The 22043-nt window shown below is 41.4% G+C and overlaps 2 protein-coding genes across 4 annotated transcripts; both read right to left on the bottom strand.

Moving 5' to 3' along the window:
- Positions 1-9040: 9040 nt before the first annotated feature.
- On the bottom strand, positions 9041-13593 carry LOC134451933 (uncharacterized). Its single transcript, XM_063202329.1, has 8 exons — positions 13504-13593; positions 13290-13359; positions 13008-13145; positions 12126-12330; positions 10637-11159; positions 10394-10521; positions 9971-10096; positions 9041-9327 (listed from the first exon to the last, which is right to left on the bottom strand). The coding sequence occupies exons 2-8, from the start codon at positions 13324-13326 to the stop codon at positions 9114-9116; spliced, it is 1371 nt and encodes a 456-aa protein (XP_063058399.1). The 5' UTR covers positions 13327-13359; positions 13504-13593; the 3' UTR covers positions 9041-9113.
- Positions 13594-14335: 742 nt separating this feature from the next.
- On the bottom strand, positions 14336-21789 carry LOC134451932 (ubiquitin carboxyl-terminal hydrolase 37-like). 3 transcript variants are annotated; one of them, XM_063202326.1, is made up of 14 exons: positions 21710-21789; positions 20830-21088; positions 19699-19786; positions 18934-19053; positions 18630-18756; positions 18161-18285; positions 17687-17780; positions 17509-17588; positions 17222-17311; positions 16710-16756; positions 16264-16316; positions 15878-15932; positions 14914-15046; positions 14336-14423 (listed from the first exon to the last, which is right to left on the bottom strand). In XM_063202326.1, exons 1-14 carry the CDS (start codon positions 21743-21745, stop codon positions 14417-14419), a joined length of 1314 nt encoding a protein of 437 aa, XP_063058396.1. In that variant the 5' UTR covers positions 21746-21789; the 3' UTR covers positions 14336-14416. The 3 variants fall into 3 exon arrangements, with proteins under 3 accessions (XP_063058396.1, XP_063058397.1, XP_063058398.1); XM_063202327.1 differs by having other exon boundaries at positions 20830-21085; positions 21710-21777; XM_063202328.1 differs by lacking the exons at positions 14336-14423; positions 16264-16316 and having other exon boundaries at positions 14921-15046.
- Positions 21790-22043: the final 254 nt, after the last annotated feature.

Raw genomic sequence — 22043 nt, 5'->3', positions numbered from 1 at the left:
CTGGTGATTCACTCTAGGTTAGTGAAAATTAAATTGAAGGAAGGCCTGTTGATAACAAAATAATAATAAATAAATAAAAAGTATATTTTATCCTTGTTTTTACGAGGATAGCTTCTTTGGGCCAGTTCAAATGGTGAGGTGCAGATGTGGACGCCGGTCAAAGGGGCATGGCGGGCCGCATCCGGCCCCCGGGCCTTAGTTTGGGGACCCCTGGTGTAAATTGCAATTAGATTACACCGTATATTTCAGGAAATTTGTGTGTCACATGCATGGCTTTAATCTTGGGTTCAAATAATACAATTCTTTAGACAAGGGCCATGTCTGGGTGAGTTGTTGTATGAACATGTCAGAATGTCATGGTAGCATATAATCAGCATTCTACCAGTCTATAAAGTATCTGGAAATGGTGATAGAATCCTAGTGGTCTTGTAGGCCTAGTCTTGAAATACATGTTTCAAAAGTGGTGTACAAAAGGCTGCATGGCAATTTCATGTTGCTGTATTTTTCTTATCATAAAGGGATGCAACAGAGTGCAATTCAATTTCACAAATGTTTTTAGATGGCATTATTTTATGTCACATTAATCCGAGACCCTAGCAGATGAAGAGTTGAAAAAATACATGTCCCGGAGGAACCAGGCTAAGAAACTATCAATCAACACAAAAAGTGAATCTGACAGAAGGAATTATTGTAAACTGAGGAATTTTGTCTCTAAACTAAATATGAGGAAAAAGAAGGAATATTTCGCTTCACAGCTGATGAGATACAATAATGATGGGAAAAAAAACTATGGAGTACATTAAATAGTATATTGGGGAAAAAGTCATCTCCCCAACCAACTTTTATTGAGAATGCAGGGAATTTTATCACTAAATCAAGAGACATTGCCAATCATCTAAAGAATTATTTTACAGATAAAGTGGGTTTAATAAGAAAGAGCCAATTAGGGCCTACCAATCAGTGATTGATTGCAACTCTATTCTGAACATAAAGCATTTTATGAAAGGCAAACCTAGTGGCTTTGAGTTTTGTGAAGTAGAGGACAGCACCGTATGTAGAATGATCCAAGCATGCTGTAAAGACAAACAGGTAGGCAACGATTTCATAGATGGTAAGCTACTTAGAATGACTGTAAATTGCATTTCATCTCCGATATGTCACATCTTCAATGCCAGACTCAAGAAAGGTGTATTTCCGCAGGAGTGGAAGGAGGACAAAAAGGCAACTTTTGCAGCATCTAATTGTAGACCTATACGTTTGTTGCCTGCCCTTGCCAAAGTTTTTGAAAAGATAGTATTCAATCAAATACAGCATTATTTTGAAGAAAACAACTTGATGACAGAGTTCCAACATGCTTACAGGAAAGGGCACTCTACCTGTACAGCTCTGACTCAAATGACGGATGATTGGTTGCAAGCTATAGATAACAAAAATATTTGTGGCGCTGTTCTTTTAGATTTCACAGCAGCTTTTGATGTAATTGACCATGGCTTGCTTCTTTCTAAATTACAATGTTATGGTTTCAAACCATCAGCAATTCACTAGGTAAAAAGTTATCTGACCAAAAGGTCTCAGAGAGTCTACTTTAATGGTTGTTTTTCTGATGGAGTAGAGGTTGAATGCGGGGTACCTCAAGGAAGTTGTTTGGGACCGTTAATGTTTTCCATCTTCATAATGACCTTCCATTTGATATAAAAGATGCAAAGGTTGCAATGTATGCAGATGATACAACCGTGTATGCTTCTGCCAAGTCCACATCAGGTCTAACAGAAGCATTAAATGATGTGTTACAAAGAGTGGAAGCTTGGGTGAAACAGAAAAAGACTTGTCCTAAATATAGCTAAAACAAAAAGCATTTTATTTGGATCGAAATATTCTTTAAAAAATGACCCAGTGATTCAGCTCTCTATAAACAAAATACCTATTGAACAAGTAAAGGAAACTACTGGGTGTAATTTTAGACAGTAGATTGACATGGTCAAAACAAATAGATACAATAGTGAATAAAATGAGTTGTGCCCTGGCATTGGTTAGAAGATGTAGGAATGCTATCACACAAGAATTAATTAAAAGTGTAATAAATGCCTTGGTTCTGAGTCAGATGGAGTATTGTAACATAATATGGTCTAATGCGTGTAGAACACATCTAGAAAAACTTCAGGTGCAAAACAAGGCAGCAAGACTAATTCGCCAATGCTCACAATATACCAGCATAACACATATGCACTCTTCTTTACACTGGCTAAAAGTTGAGGATAAATTAATGGCCTCTTTATTGACCTCAACATGGGCAATATTAAATAATAAAACCCCTCTGAAACAATATAGCAGATTCTGTAAAACGTCTAACTCCTATATTTATAATACAAGGTCTGCAACGACAGGGACATTCGTAGTACCACGTGCAAATACCAATGCCCTACAAAGAACAGTGGGATACAGAGCAGTCAATGCATGGAACAGTATGCCAACCTTTATCACACAAATTAGTTCTAAAGCCAGTTTTAAAAGTCAAGATATTTTTAGGAAAGAATTATTTTTAAGGGGGTAGATGTTTATATTGATACATTTATATTTATTAGCAGGCTGTATTAAATTGTGTAATTTGAATGTATTTTGCTTATAGCCTATTGTAATATGTTATTGTATTGTTTTTTGTATGATCTTCAGATGTAATTTTTAATACTATGATGAACTGATTTTATTGAAGAAAAGGACCCCAGGAAGAATACCTGTGGCATTGCCACAGCTAATGGGGATCCAACAAATTAACAAATAAACAAATAAACAAATAATATGTAATTCCATGAACTACATGCCATGATTGGATTACAGTTGTTGTAAGCACACATCAGCATGTCATAGTATGTGTGTATCCCACATTTTATCGGTCTGGAAGGTAGCTAGAAATGGTGAATGTAGTCTTGAAACATAATAAGGAATGCATGCAAAAGACTGCATGATATAATTTCACCTGCATTTCTATTGAGTATTCAACACCAACACATACTAAACCAGCTTTTGGGCCGGCTCTCTTTCATAATGCAGCCCAAAAAGACTTATTGTACATACTGTATTGCATCAACTAACTCAGTGCCTGGACTTGACCAATATGCTGCACTGAAGACTCCTGAAGTCAGTGTTAGCCTACCTTGGCCTTATAACCATGACCAAAATGCAGTGATCACACTTTAAAAGACAATGACAGTAATTACCAAGGGCATCACCAATAGATGTTTTATTCATTGCATTAAACATGAAATCACCAGTAAAACAAGATAATGATCAGCCGTGGCCTAATAATACCGAAATGAGTTTAAGATTAGAGGGTTGTATGTTTGAATCCCAGCTTTACCTCGTCCGACATCCTCAGCTGAAGTACCCTTGTGCAACGCACCTAAACCCACACTGCTCCAGGGACTCTGTGACCAAAACCCTGTAAATAACTAAGACGTGCAATGCAATGATCAAAATCATAAACAGTTTATTAAAAATCATTCAAAAATCATCAATATTCACAAGGTATTAAACAGCAAACAAACCAGAACACTTAGGACCAAGTATTAAAGAGGCCATGCCACTCTAATTATATACCCATTTCGCCCATTTTGTTTACAATCCTTGATGTCCTCTGACCCGGAATGCAAATTATTTTAGCTAGTAAGTTATTTTGTGGCATATTTCAAAGCCCTTGATTGTGCCTAAAAAAGCCATCATCGGAGAACCGACTGAATTTTCCTCATTCACAAAAGGTGGGAAATGTGTCAGCTTTGTGTGATATAAAACATTTAACTCCCAATTCAATCATAATAAAGAGACAAGAACAACAGTAGAGAAGTTTAAGTTCAGCAAAGTTAATGGTGAAAAGAGATTAGACATTTCCGTGAATATCACTGCAGCCAGTTGGAATGTCATGATGCATGCATCTCATTTTGTATCTGTCCTACTTTGGCGATTCTGGTGCTTTTATCACAGTATATAACCAGTGACACTGTCTGAGCAGCTTCATGCAGATATTATCTCTTTTAGTGTGTCATTGCAACAACCACCACCACCACGAAAGAGGGTCCAGGTTTGAGTCGCAGCTGAGAAACTCTACATTCTGACAATACAGACGAAATGTTAAAGGTACACTGTGTAATATTTTTTAGAATTTTCTTTCTAGAATTCATTCTGCCCATTCACAAATGTAACCTTTTTCAGAATACTTACCACCCATTGAAGTCATGCCTTTTGTTACAGTAATTGTCACTGTTTGATTTGTAAGCTTAATCCTGCCATCTGGTGGACTAAATGTGCAGCGGCAAAGTCTACATGAGCCACAATCTCAAGCACTGGAGCCTAGCACATTTTTGTCTGTATATGAAATGTGTTTAACTACATGTAGAAGTGTCACTGTGAAATGACAAAAACATGCATAATGACACATTGAATGATAATATAAATCTCCATTTTTTTGTTTGATCAATACAAATTTTCATCAATGGTCCAGTAGATAGGCCTATAAAATCTTACTTTGAAAAGACTGTCCGTGTATTAACGCACTGGGAGCACACACGATGGACCACAGTCTGCCTGTCTCTCCTTCACAGCATTCCCCATGAGAGCAGTCCTCCAGGACAAGCTTGTTATATTTTGCTGCTGAAACAGAAGAATGAACCATAGCAAGAATAGAAGGTGAACAGCCTACCACAACATATTCAGCACAAATAGACCAAGCACTACATGAGCGATTTCAGCGACGGAAGTAATTGACTTTGTATTGAGCAGCGCGACAGAAGTGATTCGGGCAACTAGAGGCGATTTGCGCGACTTAAGCGACAGTTTGTCGTTGGACTATTTATGCAAATTAGCTATGATGTGGTTCTGCGACAGTCGCCACAGCCAATGGGATCATTGGACTGTTTGCGTTCTGCTTTTAATGGACATACTCTGTCACTTCTATCACTCGCATCTCTCTTGCTACACAGTCCAGCGATTCTCTGTCGCTTGATCTTGTCGCCACCAGTGTATTCGCCCAGTAATGCACTGTACTTCTGACAGAAACACGTCTGAGCGAATTAGGTTTGAAGGTGGAACTAAATAAATAGAAAGCATATGCGGTATCATTTTAGTCGTAATATTCTGTAGATTAAGAATTTTTGGTGCCTACAGCGCAGATTGGTACAATTTTTTTACAGGGCCTTTGAATGGGGCCTGGTACATTCATTTTTTGGACCAAAAACGCATGTCACCACATATTGATATTGTTTGATTTATCCTCAACCATTTTAAATATTTTCATGAAACTTCATGTATTTACTCATTATAAGTAGTCAGAGATGTTACAAGATAATTTAGGCCTCAAGGGTTAAAGGTCAAGGTCACAAGGGGGGTCACATAGGCTGAAATAGCCTATTAAATGCAAATTGTTCAAGTGAATTAGCCTAAAAAGACTTAGGTGGCGGTAAACTAAAGTGAAAGCATTTGTGTATACTTTAAATTGGAATATTCTGTATATTAAGAATGTTTGGGGCCTACAGTGCTAAGTGGTACAATAAAAAATGTATAGGCTTTGAATAGCACGAACATTTTTGGACCAGAAAGGCAAATTATCACATTGATATTGGTTGATGATATTTCCTCAGCCAGTTGAAAGATTTTCATGAAACTTGGTGTATTTACCCATTATATGTTGCAAGACAATCTAGGTTTTGAAGGTCAAAGGTCAAAGGTCAAGGTCACATGGGGGGGGGGGGGGGGGTCACATAGTCTAAAATAGCCTACTTAAAGCAAGTTGTTAAAGAGAATTAGGGTTAAAGGTATAAGTTAAGTAGTTGAAGTGAAGAAGGTAGTTGAAGTGGAAGCACATCTGATATCTAGTATATTGGAAATTTCTCTAGATCAAAAATGTTTGGTGCCTACATCACAGATAGGTATAGAATCAAATTATAGGACTTTGAGTAGTACGATCATTCATTTTTGGGCAGAAAACCTATGTTACCACATTTTGATTGTGGTATCAATCAAACTGTAATTTCGTGAAGAATAAGAATTTAAGATGCCTACAAAAAAGATACATCTTTGAAATTGACCATGGTATAATGAGTATTGGGCTAAAATCACATAGCCTCATATAGATATTATAATATAGTAGATCTCCCATACTGATGAAAGGATATTTACCAAACTTGGTGTACTGTACTTATTCACTATAAGTTCCTAATGATACAGTACTTCAAGTATATACACTTGTTGGGGTCAACGGTCAAGGTCATAGGTCATGTAAGGCCTTACTTAACATGGAATCTTAATCTTATGCCTCTCAAGCAGTTTTAAAGATCCTCATTAAGCACAACATAGTTCATTAAACTTATCGTACATAAACCTCTTGGTCCTCTTGACCATGTAAAGTCTTCCAAAATATAACCAGTTCAGGTAGCTACAGTAATACAGTATGAGCACACAGACTTTGGCACAAATTTGTCCATCCATTCAAATGTACTGGTTTGAGAATAAATATCTGTGGTTGCTGACGTGACAGCAGCATGATACATCACATTTTGGGGATGTGATCAATTCAATTCATACATTATGTTGGATTATTGCAAAACATCAGTGACAGAGGTGCAGTGACTGTAATGCAATGTCCTGCCCCCTCCTCCTGCACAATAGCTCCCACCATGCACCCTGCCTCTCCATCACCATGCATCCTGACTCCACACGTCCAATGCCCCGTGCCTCCTGAGCTCACTGCCTGTATAAATCTACAGTATGCTCCTCTCCATACATTCCCCCAATCTCCCTGCCTCCATGCTCCCACACCTCCTCCCATCCATGTTTGAACCCTTCCTGCATACACTCCTTCGCCCATGAATTTCCTTCCTGCATCCATGGATCCCCCTATGCATGGATCATGCACCTTTCCTCCAGACACTATGCCCCCTTCCCCTGTGTCCTTGTACCCTTCCACTACATCCATGCACCTCCCAACACACATAAACACACTACCCCCACAGATGGCCTTCATCTTCATCCCACTCTCTGCTTTTAATACAAACCCTTCTCTGTCTCCCTCTGTGTCCCTCACAAGAAGACAAGACTCACATTTTCTAGGATTAAAACTAAATAATAAAACGGTAAAAGAAACATAGATCCATGAGCACCAAATTTAAAAGTAATTACACTGTTCTGTAAAACCAGACTTTAAAAGATTTTAAAAAGTATTTACAGAGGGAAGTGTGTCTAACTGTAGCGTGTTTTGAAATTCGTTCCAGAGGTGTGGAGCATAGTAGGAGAAAGAGGTCTTTCCTAGTTCTGTTGTTATTGAAGGTGTGATTAACAGTATTTTATTTGTAGATCTTGTACAGTGGATATTGATGTTATATATCAGCAGATTTGAAATATATGATGGTAATTTTCCTATTAAGGCTTTGAAAGTAAAAATCAACAAATGAAACGTTCTCCTGAGAGAGAGGGAGGGCCATTTTACCATCTCATATAGCAAACAGTGATGAGTCCTATTTGCCACTCCAGTAATAAAACGCAATGCAGAATGATATAGGACACCTAGTTTTTTCAGTAGTAATTGTGAGGAATGCATAAAAATGATGTCACCATAGTCTAACACTGATAAGAAGGTGCTCTCTACCAACATTTTTCTTGCTTTGAATGGAAAACACTTTCTTTGCCTAAAAAAGAATCCTAGCTTGGGTCTGAGTTTTTTTAAGAGGCACTCAATATGTGTACTGAATGAGAATTTATCATCCAACCATATTCCTAGGTACTTAAAGGAAGACACCTTTTCTAGCTGTGTTCCATTTGCTGTAAAAATAGCATCATTACAAGGTTTGCGTGAACGTGTGAAAACCATGAATTTAGGTTTTTTTGGCATTTAGCACTAACTTAAGTCCTACCAAGGAATTTTGTGCTTTGTTAAATGCAGACTGTAAATAATTCACAGGCTCCGGTACAGAGGAGGCAAAGGTGTAAAAAATGGTGTCGTCGGCATAAAGATGAACTTTTGTGTTATTTAGCCCCTCCCCCAAGTTATTTATATAGATAGAAAACAAAATGGGGCCTAGAATTGATTCTTGTGGCACGCCCATTTTTACCTCTAGGGAGGAAGAGGTATTGTTACCAATAGTGACACATTGAGTCCTCCCACTCAAATAGTTGGAGAACCATTTGATAGTAGAAGGGGTGAAACCTATACTTGTTAATCTTTTCAAAAGGAGATCATGACTAACTATCAAACGCTTTGGATAAATCGATGAATAAAGCAGCACATGATTTTGTTGCTGTCTAAAGCAGTAATAATATCATTTGTGACAGACGCTACGGCAGTAACAGTACTGTGCCCCTGCCTGAAACCAGACTGCTTGGGACTTAGAACATTGTGGTCATCCAAAAAATGCTTTAGTTGATCATTTATAAGCGATTCAAATAATTTAGCTGTAACAGACAGTCTGGAAATAGGACGATAATTGTTCAAATTAGTAGGGTCTCCACCCTTTCACAGTGGGAGGACAAGTGCAGATTTCCATGAACTTGGAATAGTGCCGCTGTTTAAACTTAGATTAGAAAAGCTAAACACATTTAAAAAGGAAGAAGAGACTGAAAGGGGCTCACTATCCGCATGGGATCCGCATTGAATGTTGTTTTACCTTTGGACTAACCTGTTAACAACATTAGCTGTTCAGTGGAATTTCTTTGTAATAAAATGTTTTGTAATTGAACCGAACAATCCTTTTTTTCCATGTAGTATCACAGACCCTAAAAGTACCGTTTGACAGGAAATGCAGAAAATGAAATGATTAAGATAAAATTTAATGAAACACATTAATATAACACGTTTCCTTGAATCATCACAGGTAATATTATACAGTACTTACCAACAACGATTACATCTTTTGAAATTAATCTGAACATATAAATAAATAAATAAATAAATAAATAAATAAATACATGAATACATGAATAAATGTATGAATGAACCAATGAATTACTACATATCCTTTCCAGAATGAATACTTTAACATGACAGAAACAGGCAAAAAAGTTGTTACAACCAAATTTAATAATAATAATAATAATAATAATTCAATTTAATAATTAGTTGACAAACTGTCCAGTCAGTGTTCTGGCTGGTGCTGGTCATATTTCATTGAGAGACTGGACCACCTGTCGCATCTCTTGGTCCGATGCCCTGATGGCCTCCTGGGAGTTCTTCTGCTCGTGGCGGGAGGCGAGGCGGACCGAGACGCAGGTGAAGACGTCGCCACGCTGGTCGTAGTTCCCCACGCAGCGCTGGACCAGGCCACGGAACAGCTTGGGGAGTTCCTGGTCCTGGTGGTGACACACACAAGACCAGAGAACGTGTTGAGGAGGAGAGAGCTACACTGAGGCACTGTGGAGTCTTCACATGAACACACAAACCTGAACACACACAGCTCTCAAAAAGCATACTGTACTAAACAATATAAGATGTGCAATCAAATCAATAAAAATGTATTTACTGTATATCGCAGCACAATATCACAACTATACTGTGTGGTCTATTGTTTATGGGAATAAAAAATGAACAGCAAAATACTGACACAGGGGCAGACAGTCCCCACCATCCCCCCCTAAAATTACGCCCATGGCCAAGAGGTTGCTAAATGTGGATCAGTATCCCTCAGCACTTCACACTGTCACCTAGGGTGAAAGTCAACCTAACTCCTCCCATCCTTTCCTCTTGACTAGGTCCACTGTCCACTGTCAACCTCGGCAGAGCAGCTTTTGAGCAGCTTTTCACCTTTAAATATCCCAATTGCAAATGAGATAATGACCATTGCTTCTTGCTTTTGAACAATTTTGATCATCAATGACGTTGAGCCTTGCATAATGAAGCCACAAGTAACAGCAAAGGATGGGAGGAACAAGTTTGGCTTATGCTCTTAGTGTTGGAAAAACTCGAATTTTATCTGTGTGGAGGTGATGAACTCACATGTTCGTAGTAAACACATTGCACGACATCCCTTCCTGTCCGCAGGAGGAAATGCTTGGCACCAAACTTCCCATCAGTGACTGCGGAGTCCAGGGATGCTGAGGAGACACGGCAGACCATTTAGTCCTATGCAAGAAATGTATCATTTGAAGAAATAGTTCTTTCAGCGCATAAAACGTCTTGAAAGTGTTGCTCGCTTTGTGTGTTAACTAATGTTTAGCTCCTTAATGCACGCCATACCTCCAGTGGCTCGCTATAATAGTCATTGAAAAGTTAACTAAAATTGTGCTACAATACTATGACATAACACAGGGCCTTTAGTACTACGAGTTGTCATTGCCACTCTGGTAATAGCAAATTTATAACGCAGTGTCTTAACAGTTTAATAGAAAGGTCAGCCGATACATCAATGTCTAGACTTACCAAAAAATCTCAAACAGCATAGGAGCTTTGTTCTTGAACTGGACCCAGTGTCTCATGCCCTCGATGACACACGTAAGGATCCGGAGAGACTTCTCACTTTCCGATTTTGTCTTTGGACTTTGCGGAACCTGTTTGTTACATAAAACATAACAGTAAAATGTTATCCATCATGAACAATTGCAGAGGAACATGGAAAAATAGTGTGACAATTACAAAATAGGGTAACAATAACAAAGACACTACCTCTTGTGGCTGGGTTGTCTGTGCGCCGTAGAAGTCTGTAGTGCTGTTATTAAGTGACTGCCCCATACCTGCTTGCTGTGGGGTGGACTGCATGACATGGGAGTTATTGTGATTATTTTTTGTCTGCCCCATATGCGGTGACACTTTGAACTGCCACTGTGCCTGCTGCTGTGACTGAGGCTTAGGTGCAGGAGGGGCAGGGGCAGGGACAGGGCAGTAACGGGGGCCACCAGACGGGCCCGAAGCACCCTGCATCGCCCCCGTGGGGCCTTGGGCCTGTTGTCTGCTGAACGACTGCTGCACTGTCAGCTGCTGGTGATTCATGGGCTTGAGTCTGGACTGCTGCTGGCCAGTGGCTGCACCCCTCCCTTGGCCAGGCTGCAGGCCTCGTCCTCGGCCGTATGAGGGGCCACTCTGGATCTGGATCTGGCCCAGACCCTGGCTGTGGCTGTGGCTGTGGCTGTGGCTGTGGGGAGGATTGGGCGCTGGAGCCTCCTGCCTGCCTGGAGCTCTCTGCTGAGACCTGGGGAGGGGAGAGTAGAGTTAGAGTAGAGTAGAGTAGAGTAGAGTAGAGTAGAGTTGAGTAGAGTTGAGTTGAACCAAAAACATATTGCTATGGGGGTTGCAGAGGTGGGGGAACAAAGAGACTGTTTTTTGAATGAGTGTGTGAATGTGTGTTGTCTTTTACGATGTAATGTTTTGTCTTGTACTGTCTGTATTGTCCAGTTTCAATGGGACCTCACTGAAAATGAGATGTTGCATCTCAAGAGGCATTCCCCATGTGCAAATAAAACAAACAAACAAACAAATAAACAAATAAATAAATAAATACATACATACATACATAAATAGAGTCATGAAGGGAAGAGTTATTAATCCTAAAGGGAAACTGAAGTGTCCAGCAGCCTGCACATAATAACACACACATCACAAGACAGCTCAAAACACATACACATAAAAGCTGCATGACATTTGACACAGATATCATTTCTAAGATCCACTAATTTGTGTGTGTGTGCGCGCGCGCGCGTGTGTGTGTGTGTGTGTGTGTGTGTGTGTGTGTGTGTGTGTGTGTGTGTGTGTGTATGTGTATGTGTATGTGTGTGTGTGTGTGTGTGTGTGTGTGTGTGTGTGTGTGTGTGTGTGTGCGCCCGCACTAGTCAGTGCTTATTCTGCTCCTCTAGCAAACTATAACCAGAGATATGCAACACTTTAAACTGCTCCCGAATTTGCCAGCAAGTAAATAATGGAAGATTAGACTACATTTGCAGACACATCTAAGGAACAGTAACAGTTAGTGTACACGGTAGCCACTAAACAGTAAACAGCCATTTACCAGCTATCTTTATATCAAATATAATAGAGTAATAGAGTAAGTAGTGTACACTACTAAGTGTAATAGTAGTGTGGTTGACAGTAGGTTGATATCCTTGAGACGTTTCTTGCACAAATAGATAGCAATGCAATAGTAAATGTGATTGATGATTACCATGTGTTGGCAGGTTTGTGAGGATGAGGCAGGGGGGCGTATCCCCTGGCAACGGGTCCAGTGTGACGGACAGGTGGGTTGCTGGGCTGCGGAGGCTGCTGCTGCTTCATTGGCCTGTTCCACTGACCTCCTTGTGCAGCCGCAGCTGAGGGCCTTGGTCCAGAGGGCCGTTGGTTCTGATTCTGAGCAGCATACGCTGCATTGCCTAGTGGGAGAACATGGGTTGGGTTCAGTGTAGTCTCATACATTTACACCAGTGGAACGCAGTAATAGCTGTTGAAAAGATTTAAAAGGTACACTGTGCAGGAAATGGTCAAAAAGGTACTGCAACTATGCTGCTCATTGAAACTGGGCTGCTTATTGCCAAATTTGATCTTTACATGAACGTTTACTAAGGAATACACAAATATTTTCTAGTATGGTCCAAGTAGAGTCATGTTAGCTAAAAATGGCTATTTTTGGAAATTCAAAATGGCGGACCATGGAGAAGATCCCTCTTTTCATGTATGAAAAGTGCAATTTTTCCAGTCATAATGAATACTTAAAATTTGATGGTGGTGGTAAGTATTCATGAAAAAGGTAACATTAGTGAATGGGCAGCATGAATTCTGGAAATAAATAACTAAAAATCTCACACAGTGTACCTTTAACTAACACTACACTACTGTAACATTTACACAGTAGTAATACATTATAACTTGGTCATTGCAATTCTGATAACAGCGAGTTAATAAACGGCCATGATTATTAATGTGAGGCATGGTATGACCACTTTCTCTGTTGTGATTTTTAATAGGCTGTAAGCGGCCTACTGTACAGTCATCTGTAGTTGCATTGTGCATAATAATGTGGTGTACTTGTGTAAAAAATAGCCTACTACACCTGACGAAAATGAGGAATCTGCCAAGTCAATCTGATCATCAAAGTCAATAGCAGAGCAGAATTCATTTTCTACAGGAGTCGATGTAAGAGGAAGCCTGCTTCGTTTCCTTTGGTTAAATAAAGGCACTGAGAGGCAACCTGCAGAAAATATGGTGCAAAACAGTCAGTTTATTGGATCAATGATTTGTCACGCCTGTCTGTTTAACATGTAGGCATGGTTAGCAAGTGACATAAAAAATGACCAGGCCTATTTCTGCTACTGGAGTCAAAGAGTGATGATACCTGCAGTTGGTCTTGGATGTGTGTCAGTCCTTTTCATTGTAATAATGAAATCACTGGTAGATCCAGAGACCTGTAAAGAAAAAGACAACTTAAGGCTGTCCCTTTAAAAGTGCACTGTGTAGGATTGTGGCCAGAGTATTGCAACTATGTTGCTCATTGAAACTGTGCTGTATTGCCAACGTGAATATTTACTATGTGATGAACAAATATTTACTCGTATGATGGTGGGAGGTGAGTTCTCGGGAAACCTGGGATTGGAGCCCCTTAGGGCCTTCTGTAGCCCATGGAGGTGGAAGTGGTGGTGGAGGAGGTGGTGGTGGTGGAGGTGGTGGTGGTGGAGTCTGGGGTCTCGGGAGACCTGGTATTGTAGACCCTTAGGGCCTTCTGTAGCCCATGGAGGTGGAAGTGGTGGTGGAGGAGTCTGGGGTCTGGGGTCTCGGGAGACCTGGTATTGTAGACCCTCAGGGCCTTCTGTAGCCCGTGGAGGTGGATGAGGAAGAGGAGGTGGTGGAGGTGTAGGATGAAGTGGTGGTGGTGGTGGAGGAGGAAGTGGTGGAGGTGGAGGAGTCTGGAGTCTGGGGTCTCTGGAGACCTGGTATTGTAGACCCTCAGGGCCTTCTGTAGCCCGTGGAGGTGGAGGAGGAGGAGGTGGTGGTGGTGGAGGTGGAGGAGGTGGTGGTGGAGTCTGGGGTCTCGGAAGACCTGGTATTGTAGACCCTCAGGACCTTCTGTAACCCATGGAGGTGGAGGAGGAGGATGTGGTGGAGGAGGTGGAGGAGGAGGTGGTGGTGGTGGTGGTGGAGGAGGAGGAGCTGGTGGTGGTGATGGAGGAGGTGGTGGTGGAGTCTGGGGTCTCGGGAGACCTGGTATTGTAGACCCTCAGGGCCTTCTGTAGCCCGTGTAGGTGGAGGAGGAGGCGGTGGTGGTGGTGGAGGAGGTGATGGTGGAGGTGGAGGAGGAAGTGGTGGAGGTGGTGGTGGTGGAGGAGGAGGTGGTGGAGGTGGAGGAGGAAGTGGTGGAGGTGGAGGAGGTGGTGGTGGTGGAGGTGGAGGAGGAAGTGGAGGAGGTGGTGGTGGTGGGGTCTGGGGAGCAGCCCGCGCTCGGTGGTCGGAGCGCTGAAGGGGGCCTCATGTCCTGTACACCAGAGGGGGAAAAGCAGGAGGTGAGGGCAGTTAATAAGCGGAGTGGAGAAGTGTACAGCTAGTACTCTCCTGCTACCACAGCTGAGGCGCTAACCTAGCGGTTCCCAAAGTAGGGAGGGGTTGCGGAGTGAAAATACGCTGTCATAGGATGTAATATGTAACCATTTGATAAATTGACAATAGTGAGTCAGTGACAGTATTCAGTAATTTGGGTAATGAAAGTTGTTTGTTTTTAATCTAGTAATATTTAAGGACAAAGAAATGTGAGGTAGCCTAGAAATCTAGACGCCCCTAGTGGCCGCAAAATGAAATGTAGGGGTTTTTGGCGCGGCCAGGCTAAATGTTTGGTGCGAAGGTAGTACAAAAGGGGAGAAAACGTTTGACAACCGCTCTGCTAACCCTACATTGACATGAGGGGTAACACAACAACATCTTCCTACTGAATTCTCATGATGTAGTGCGCTGTATAATGAATACTTTACCTGTGCTCATAGAAGAGGAGGTAGGCTGTGCTTTGGCGTTTACGTTCGATGTCTTTAACGCATTTCACGCTATTGTCATTAAAGCACAGCCCACCGCTCCCCTCCTCTCCAACAGCGTCACAGACGTAGTGGCCTACAGAGAAATAAGACAAACTTTGAGTTTATGGTAAATGCTGCCAGTGCCAAAGAATTGTCATTAGTCAAGGTCGTGGGGACTCAGCCGGTATCAGAAAGGTTATACTGTGCAGTTTTTATATTAAATATGATCTGACATTTTTTGGAAAAGCTTTAGCCCATTGATGCCTGATGTTGCGTTGCGCAACATTGCCCCTAGCGCCTGGAGCTGCATTACGCAACATTCAGCCTCATGAGATTTGAGACAACTTTATTAAAAATCTCTGTTTGTTTGAGATGAATTATCACATTCTGATGAAAGATGAGGGTCTTAGCATTTAAATGCAACTTAGTGCATATTTTTATGTGTTTCAGAAGCTGAGATATTTAGGTTTTTATAGGCTGAGGGCAGCTTTTCTTAAAAAGGGCTCAGGCATTGAGCACTCTTTTTTGCAGGTGTCTTAGGCATCAATGGGTTAAAGAAATTATATTCACAACACACAATAGGTCTTCCTTGGGCAAAGAGGGCGCCTTAACAATAAAGTCCAGGGGAAAACCCTGACTGCTGCCGTTTCAAAAGAGTACAACAAATGTTTAATCTTTGATCAAAGTGTAAAAATAGAAAACAAGACAAGACAAGTTTGACATAGCTAAGTATGTCTCTGTTGAGAGACAGACAGATTGTGTTGACAGACAGATTACACCCATTGATTTCTGCAAACTTCTGCTGGTGAACCTCTAAGACAATTTGTGAAATGTTATTTCTAGGCCACATTATAAGGGCAGCATTTAGTAGTAAAATGTTTCCAAAATTTAGTGGTCTCAGCTTTACTGTGTTAACAACACTCACCCCTCTTCAGGCTGCTCCCCAGGTGTGACACCACACTGGCGAGATGGTACGTGTGCTGTGGAAACACAAATTCAACATCTCATTGTTTTTAACATGGTTTATTTACTGCCCTTTTATATCACTTCTACTCATTGTTTCGAATCATAGTATACAAGTGTACGTACATTTTCATTTCAATACATACTGTAGCCATAACTACTTTTTGCAATAGCCGCGCACATATAAAGTGTGTTCACCATTATACTGCATCCAAACATAGCAAAAATGTTACAATCTCTACAGTATCTCGAACATATTCTATGTTTTACAAATGAAGGGATTGACTTTTCGGTTCTGTGTGTGTTTGTTGTCTGTTTTCTGTGTCCTTATCCACTATAACTCCTCACCACAGTGGGCGCCACTCTATCTCCTGAACTTTCCTTTCCTTCACTGTCCATGGCTGATGGGTGAGGAAGAAACATGAGATGTCTATGGTGAACTCAGTGCTGACATCATAAACACAATATACATACAAACCTGCATCGACCGTTTTTTGTTTGTTTTTGTTTTGTTTTAAACGGTAGCCTATATGGCATGACTTCAGATAGACATTACATTTAAAGGGCTGAAGTTATCCTTTAAGCACATGATTTAAAGAGGCCCTGTGTTTACTGTAAGTGAATTTTAAATGACTGACATAGGCTACAAATCTGAATATTAAGGCAATGCTATGCTTGAATCACTATACGTTGGTTCATATAGGCTACTCAGCTCATCATACTTCATCAGGGAGAAACGTGTTCCTGCTTGTTTGATGTGATGACGTGAGCATTGTGTTATTGCTTTCAGGTACCTGAGCCGATGGGAGGTGGGGACCAAGCCCTCTGAACGTCCTCACCGCTGAGGAAGAAATAGTCATTAGTGAATTTGAATTGGTTCATCTTCTCTTAAAGCAATCATAGACCAGGTTACAGCCAGCAGGTCCATGATACAGATAATGTTATTACATTTCACTTACTTAGCTAACGCTTTCATTTGTTCAAAGCGACGTACAACTATTATGTTTCAGGGTATTGGTTACAGTCCCTGGAGCAAAGTGGGGTTAGATGCCTTGCTCAAGGTTACTTCAGCCATGGATAGCAGTGTAGGGAGAGGTCAGGGGGGATTTGAACCGGCAACCACTTGATTGAAAGACCAACTCTCTAACCACTAGGCCACAGCTGCCCCACCTACTATGTAGTCTTTAGAGTAATATGTATAGTGAATACATGTTGGACATGCTTCCATTGATGTCACTGTGTATGCTTCACAGGTTTATTTTGGCACGAGCTGGCTGGCCCATGGGTGGCATGTGGCCTATTGTACCTGCTAAGCCGTAGCTGGAGGGGGATGCTGATGTCATGGCTTGTCTTGCGGGCTTTAGAGTCGAACCTCTTCAGGTGAATGACGAGGATTCTGTGTAGGCAACACAGGGGAAGACAACAGAGGTACATCGATATGAGAAGAGAGGTGATATGTGAGGTGATCTCAGGTGAGGTGAGACGTGTTGTGATGTGATGGACGAGAACATTATGTAAATGTTCACTGTGATATTTTAATGATACGGTCATTAGCAAAACATCTATGTTGGTGTTGTGTGGTTGTGTGCATACTTTGGCATGGTGGTGAAGTGGGGTTTGGCTGTTGCCTGCCTGCCCGCACACAGCTGACAGCTATATTCTACCAGAGTGGTCTATGAGAGAAAAAACGAAGGGAAAAAATCATTACAGAGTTCATACTGTAATGTATCTCTCAGTGTAATCAGGTATTGTATTTTGTATATATTGAGACCTGAAAGTAGCTGTCAAGGCTGTGCTCCACACCACCCTCTGCTGGCAACGACAGATGGTTGAACATCTCCTCCCTGTCCCGGCTGATTCCACAACTTCCAGGTCACAAAAACATGATTTTATTATTATTATTATTATTATTATTACTACTGCTATTATTACTACTACTATTATTATCACTTGTTTTTCTTATACTATACACTTTATACTATACACTTAATACTGTTATACACTTTATACTGCTATTGTCTACAGGCCTATTCACTCTTTGCTGAAAACCCTCGGCTACGTCATAACAACACTGCTTTCACAATGCAAATAGTAAAAACTTACCCGATTAAGTTTGTTCAGTATTTGTTCAGTACCATTTTGGTGTCAATAAGGTTATAACAGAGGCTTTGCGCCAAGTGGTTAATACTTCATTCAATTTTCTTTTTTCTTTTGCTTCGTGGGGTGATGTTGTGGAAGTTCTTACGTGCTACACGTGTAGATGGTGGTGATGTAAAACTCCAAATTTGCCACGGGACACCTATGGGCCAGCAGGGAGGCTCCCTCTTCCTTCATTTGAATTAGAAGGAAGAGGAAGAATTCATGGGCGTCCTGCAGTAGACATTATAGAAACAAAAAAAGATTCCTTTAGAAGATATGGGAAAACATGCATGACATTTATATTTTCTAAACCAACCTTACAAACCATAGCCTGAGCCCCATGTACAGTTAGCTACGATAGTTCGCTTTTGACAAAACTTGCCTCCTGTCATAAATATCACTGTTGTTATCATAATGGCAAAAGTCGTAATCTATTACTAAAGGTAATGCATAATGTTGTAGTCCTGTAGTGCTATCACAGTGAAGTTTTGTCTAATGACTATTACAGCGTTCCACTGGCGAAACAGTGAGCCTGCTGAAATGTTTGTGGTTTCCCGGTACGTTGTGTGTCTTACCTGTTGACGGTCGCCAAGGAACTCCGGGCAGATTGCAGACATGCTCCTGCGGATGGCGGTCAGCAGCATGCCCTTGGTCTGCCCTTGGCCGCTGGTCTGCCTAACCATCTGGAGCTCTGCCATGCTCCTACACATTCAAAGTCTTTGATTAGATTTGTGTCTTAATGTAATGAGGCAGGTGTTAGGAGCTCAATGGACTTTTAAACACAACTGCTACTTGATGGTTTTGGAAGGTGTACTTGTGAAATGTGTTTCTCTGTGTTATATCTCCTCTGAATGTGTGTGAGGAGGTGATTCATCTCACCTGAGAATGGGAGAATGGCCATTTCCCCAGCAGTTGAGGACATCATTTACGAACGGTTTTAATGCCAGCAGAGCCTGGATGGTGGCGTTCATGTAGCAGGTATTCCCCAGGTTGGGGAAACTGGAGAAAACACAGGAGTAGGAATCAGGAATTGACAGTAGGCCTATACCTTAGAAATCACTCTAGTCTTCAAGTCAAGCTGACCTATTTTATGAATGTGCTATGGTGTGGATGCAGGGATACTGTGTAAGACATGTATTTAAATAATGTGTTTGTGATGTATTACTTACTTGTGACGTATTACTGTACACTTAGCTATCACTTTTATCCAAAGTAACTTACAGCTACTTACAGCCCCTGGAGCAATGTCGGGTAAGGTGTCTTGCTCAAGAGTCATTACCTACTGGTTACAGAGTTGAACCTGCAGCCCTCTGATATCTAAACTAACATCCTAATTAATTATTAGGCCACAGCTGGCTCTAGGCGTAGTAACCAGTAAATTAAAGTAATCCAAGTAAAAGGAGAATAAATCACAGCACACTGGTCTTCTTTGCTGATAGTTTATTATGTAAACCTAATGAAGCAAAACGGACAGCGAAATGCATTGTTCACCTAATAAAGTACCAGCAAAGAAGACCAGTGTGCAGTGATTTCTCCTCCTTTTACCTAAATAAACAGCTCATTTGGAATGTGTGGCACATGATTATTACAAATGACTAGGTTGCCCATCACAGCTAATGAGGCCATTGTTCAGGCCAAGCTTACCCCAGATTCTTTGCCACGACCAGAGGCAACCCTGACCCTGACGACTCCGTAGGAGCGGTAGAGGAAGAGTCAGAGGGAGAGGAAGAGCCTGAGGAAAGAGATGAAGAGGTAGAGTTACACCAGAGGCGCATCTTGCCACCAGGCAAGGCAGGCAGCCACTTGGGGTCCCCAAGCCCCTAGATAGTGAACAACAGCCCACACAGTAGTGGCGATTTTAGTTCAAATTTTCTTTTTTTTTGCATTTTCGCTTGGGGCCCCATCTGATCCTAGAATCGCCTCTGAGTTACACTTACAGACACTGACCATGAGGATAGGTCTATTAACCCTTTGAGGAGTACCATCACATAATGTGATTGTGTTTAGAGTTTTGAGTTCTCATATGATGTCACAAACCCTCTACGGGATTTTTAACACAGAGTTCTATGGGAGCTGTAGAATGTTCGGGGAAAAATGTAGAACTGGGGGAAAATCCTTCCTCTTCAAAGGATGAAATGAGTCACAATAGATGTCCCTAGACAGGAGAATTGCAATGTATGGACTCAAACAGTACTCATACATTTAAAGCACATTCCCTTTGAACTGACTACTACAAGGACGAAAAAACATATTGAATAAATAAACTCACACCCTATATCAGTGATGGGCAACTTAGAGTAATTAGTTTAGGCCTACAGTCCATTCCCACATATTCCAAATTACTTAGTTTGATCTTTCCTGTTCAACCAGGTGATTCAACCAGCCTGTTTAAATGATCGCATGGCTGAGAATTGAACAGGCAACAAGATATTTTGGAATAATGTGGCATTTAATGTGGCAATTAATTTGAACCTAATGAAACCAAGTTGCCCATCATAAAATGGTTCTCTTAGATGTACGACTGCTTACTAACAAATCTAAGACTATTAGTTCTGTGTGAATGTGTGTGTGTGTGTGTGTGTGTGATTTGTGCCTTTTCTGTATCCTGCAGAGCTGGTGTATGTGAGTATGTAGCCTCTGTATGTGTATTTGAAAACACTGTCAGAATAGTGCAAGAATTGTGATAGTGTGCAATATAAATACAATGTATTACGGTACATGTTGATTGCGACTGATTACTGCCCTACAGTATGCAACATGAGGCAGAAGACTCACCAAGAGCCGGAGGCGGCTGGGATGCAGGCGGGGAGGGAATGGGGGCGGCGATGGCGATGGCGATGGCGATGGTGATGTCGGGGCAGGAGTGAGAGAGGGTGGTGGGTGGAGGAGGAGAGAGGGAGGGGAGGGTGGATGGGGGAGGAAAGACGGGCCAGGAGGAGCTCCGCCGGATGGACAGGGGAGGTGTGGAGGACCGTCGAGGTGGTGTCACAGTCACCGACGCAGGGGTGTAAAAATCATCCTCGTCATCACTCTCCTTGGGGAGGAGAGAGTTTGGAAGAGCATTTAAAACATTTTTTGTGATGGAAACGTGCAAAATCATGGATTTTATCACACACACACACACACACACACACACACAATACCAGTCGTTCTCAAACTTTTTGTGTGAAGTACCACCCGAGAAAATATTGAGCTCGCCGAGTACCATCTTGATAACCAACATTAGAATATCACAGTAAATGCCTTTCATTCACTTCTTCCAGTCAATACAGGAGAGGTTCATAACGACATCAACAGCTACGGTCACATTCAGTGCAAGTTTGTTTTCTTGCTTGCCTACTATTCTGCATTATGTTTTCAGATTCATACAGTTCAATATTACAAAATGTGAGACCAGCCTTCAAATCAATGCACAAAAAATGAATTCTTCCAAGTACCACCAGTGGTACGCATAGGCCTACCACAGTTTCAGCACCACTCTACTGGCCTATATTAGACCTATGCTGTGAGATGTGTGGATGTCAGAGGGGGTTGTGCAATATTAAATAACAGCCTTTAAATAATATAATAAGTGAAATATCTAAAATCGAACATGAATATCCTGACTAGTTATGAGACAGGCTAGGCTACATAATAACCGGTTACAGAATCTTACCTGCTTTCTGCAACACTTGCTGCAACATTTACCCATTTTAAACGCACTTGTAAATAGTCTGTCTTGTAAGTCTGTCTTCAATGAAATGAGGTATTCAATGTAGATATGATTAGTGTGTGTTACTGTACATTCTTTTACACTCGTCGTTTATTGCGTATACTGACATCAACCATTGTGACATCGCCGCCCCGCATGGCTCAGCTGAGCATCGTGTGACGTCCCAAAGCAGCGCGGGCTCCTGCACCACGTTTCCATTCATTTGAACATTTTCTTTCTGTGAAAAAAGCGTCTGCTAAAATATTATGAAGGCCTACATGAGAAGACACTATGCTGT

This window comes from Engraulis encrasicolus, chromosome 7, assembly GCF_034702125.1.
Source record: "Engraulis encrasicolus isolate BLACKSEA-1 chromosome 7, IST_EnEncr_1.0, whole genome shotgun sequence".
Taxonomy (NCBI): domain Eukaryota; kingdom Metazoa; phylum Chordata; class Actinopteri; order Clupeiformes; family Engraulidae; genus Engraulis; species Engraulis encrasicolus.
The sequence above is the reverse complement of the archived record's forward strand: the minus strand, read 5'-3'. Positions and strand labels throughout refer to the sequence as shown.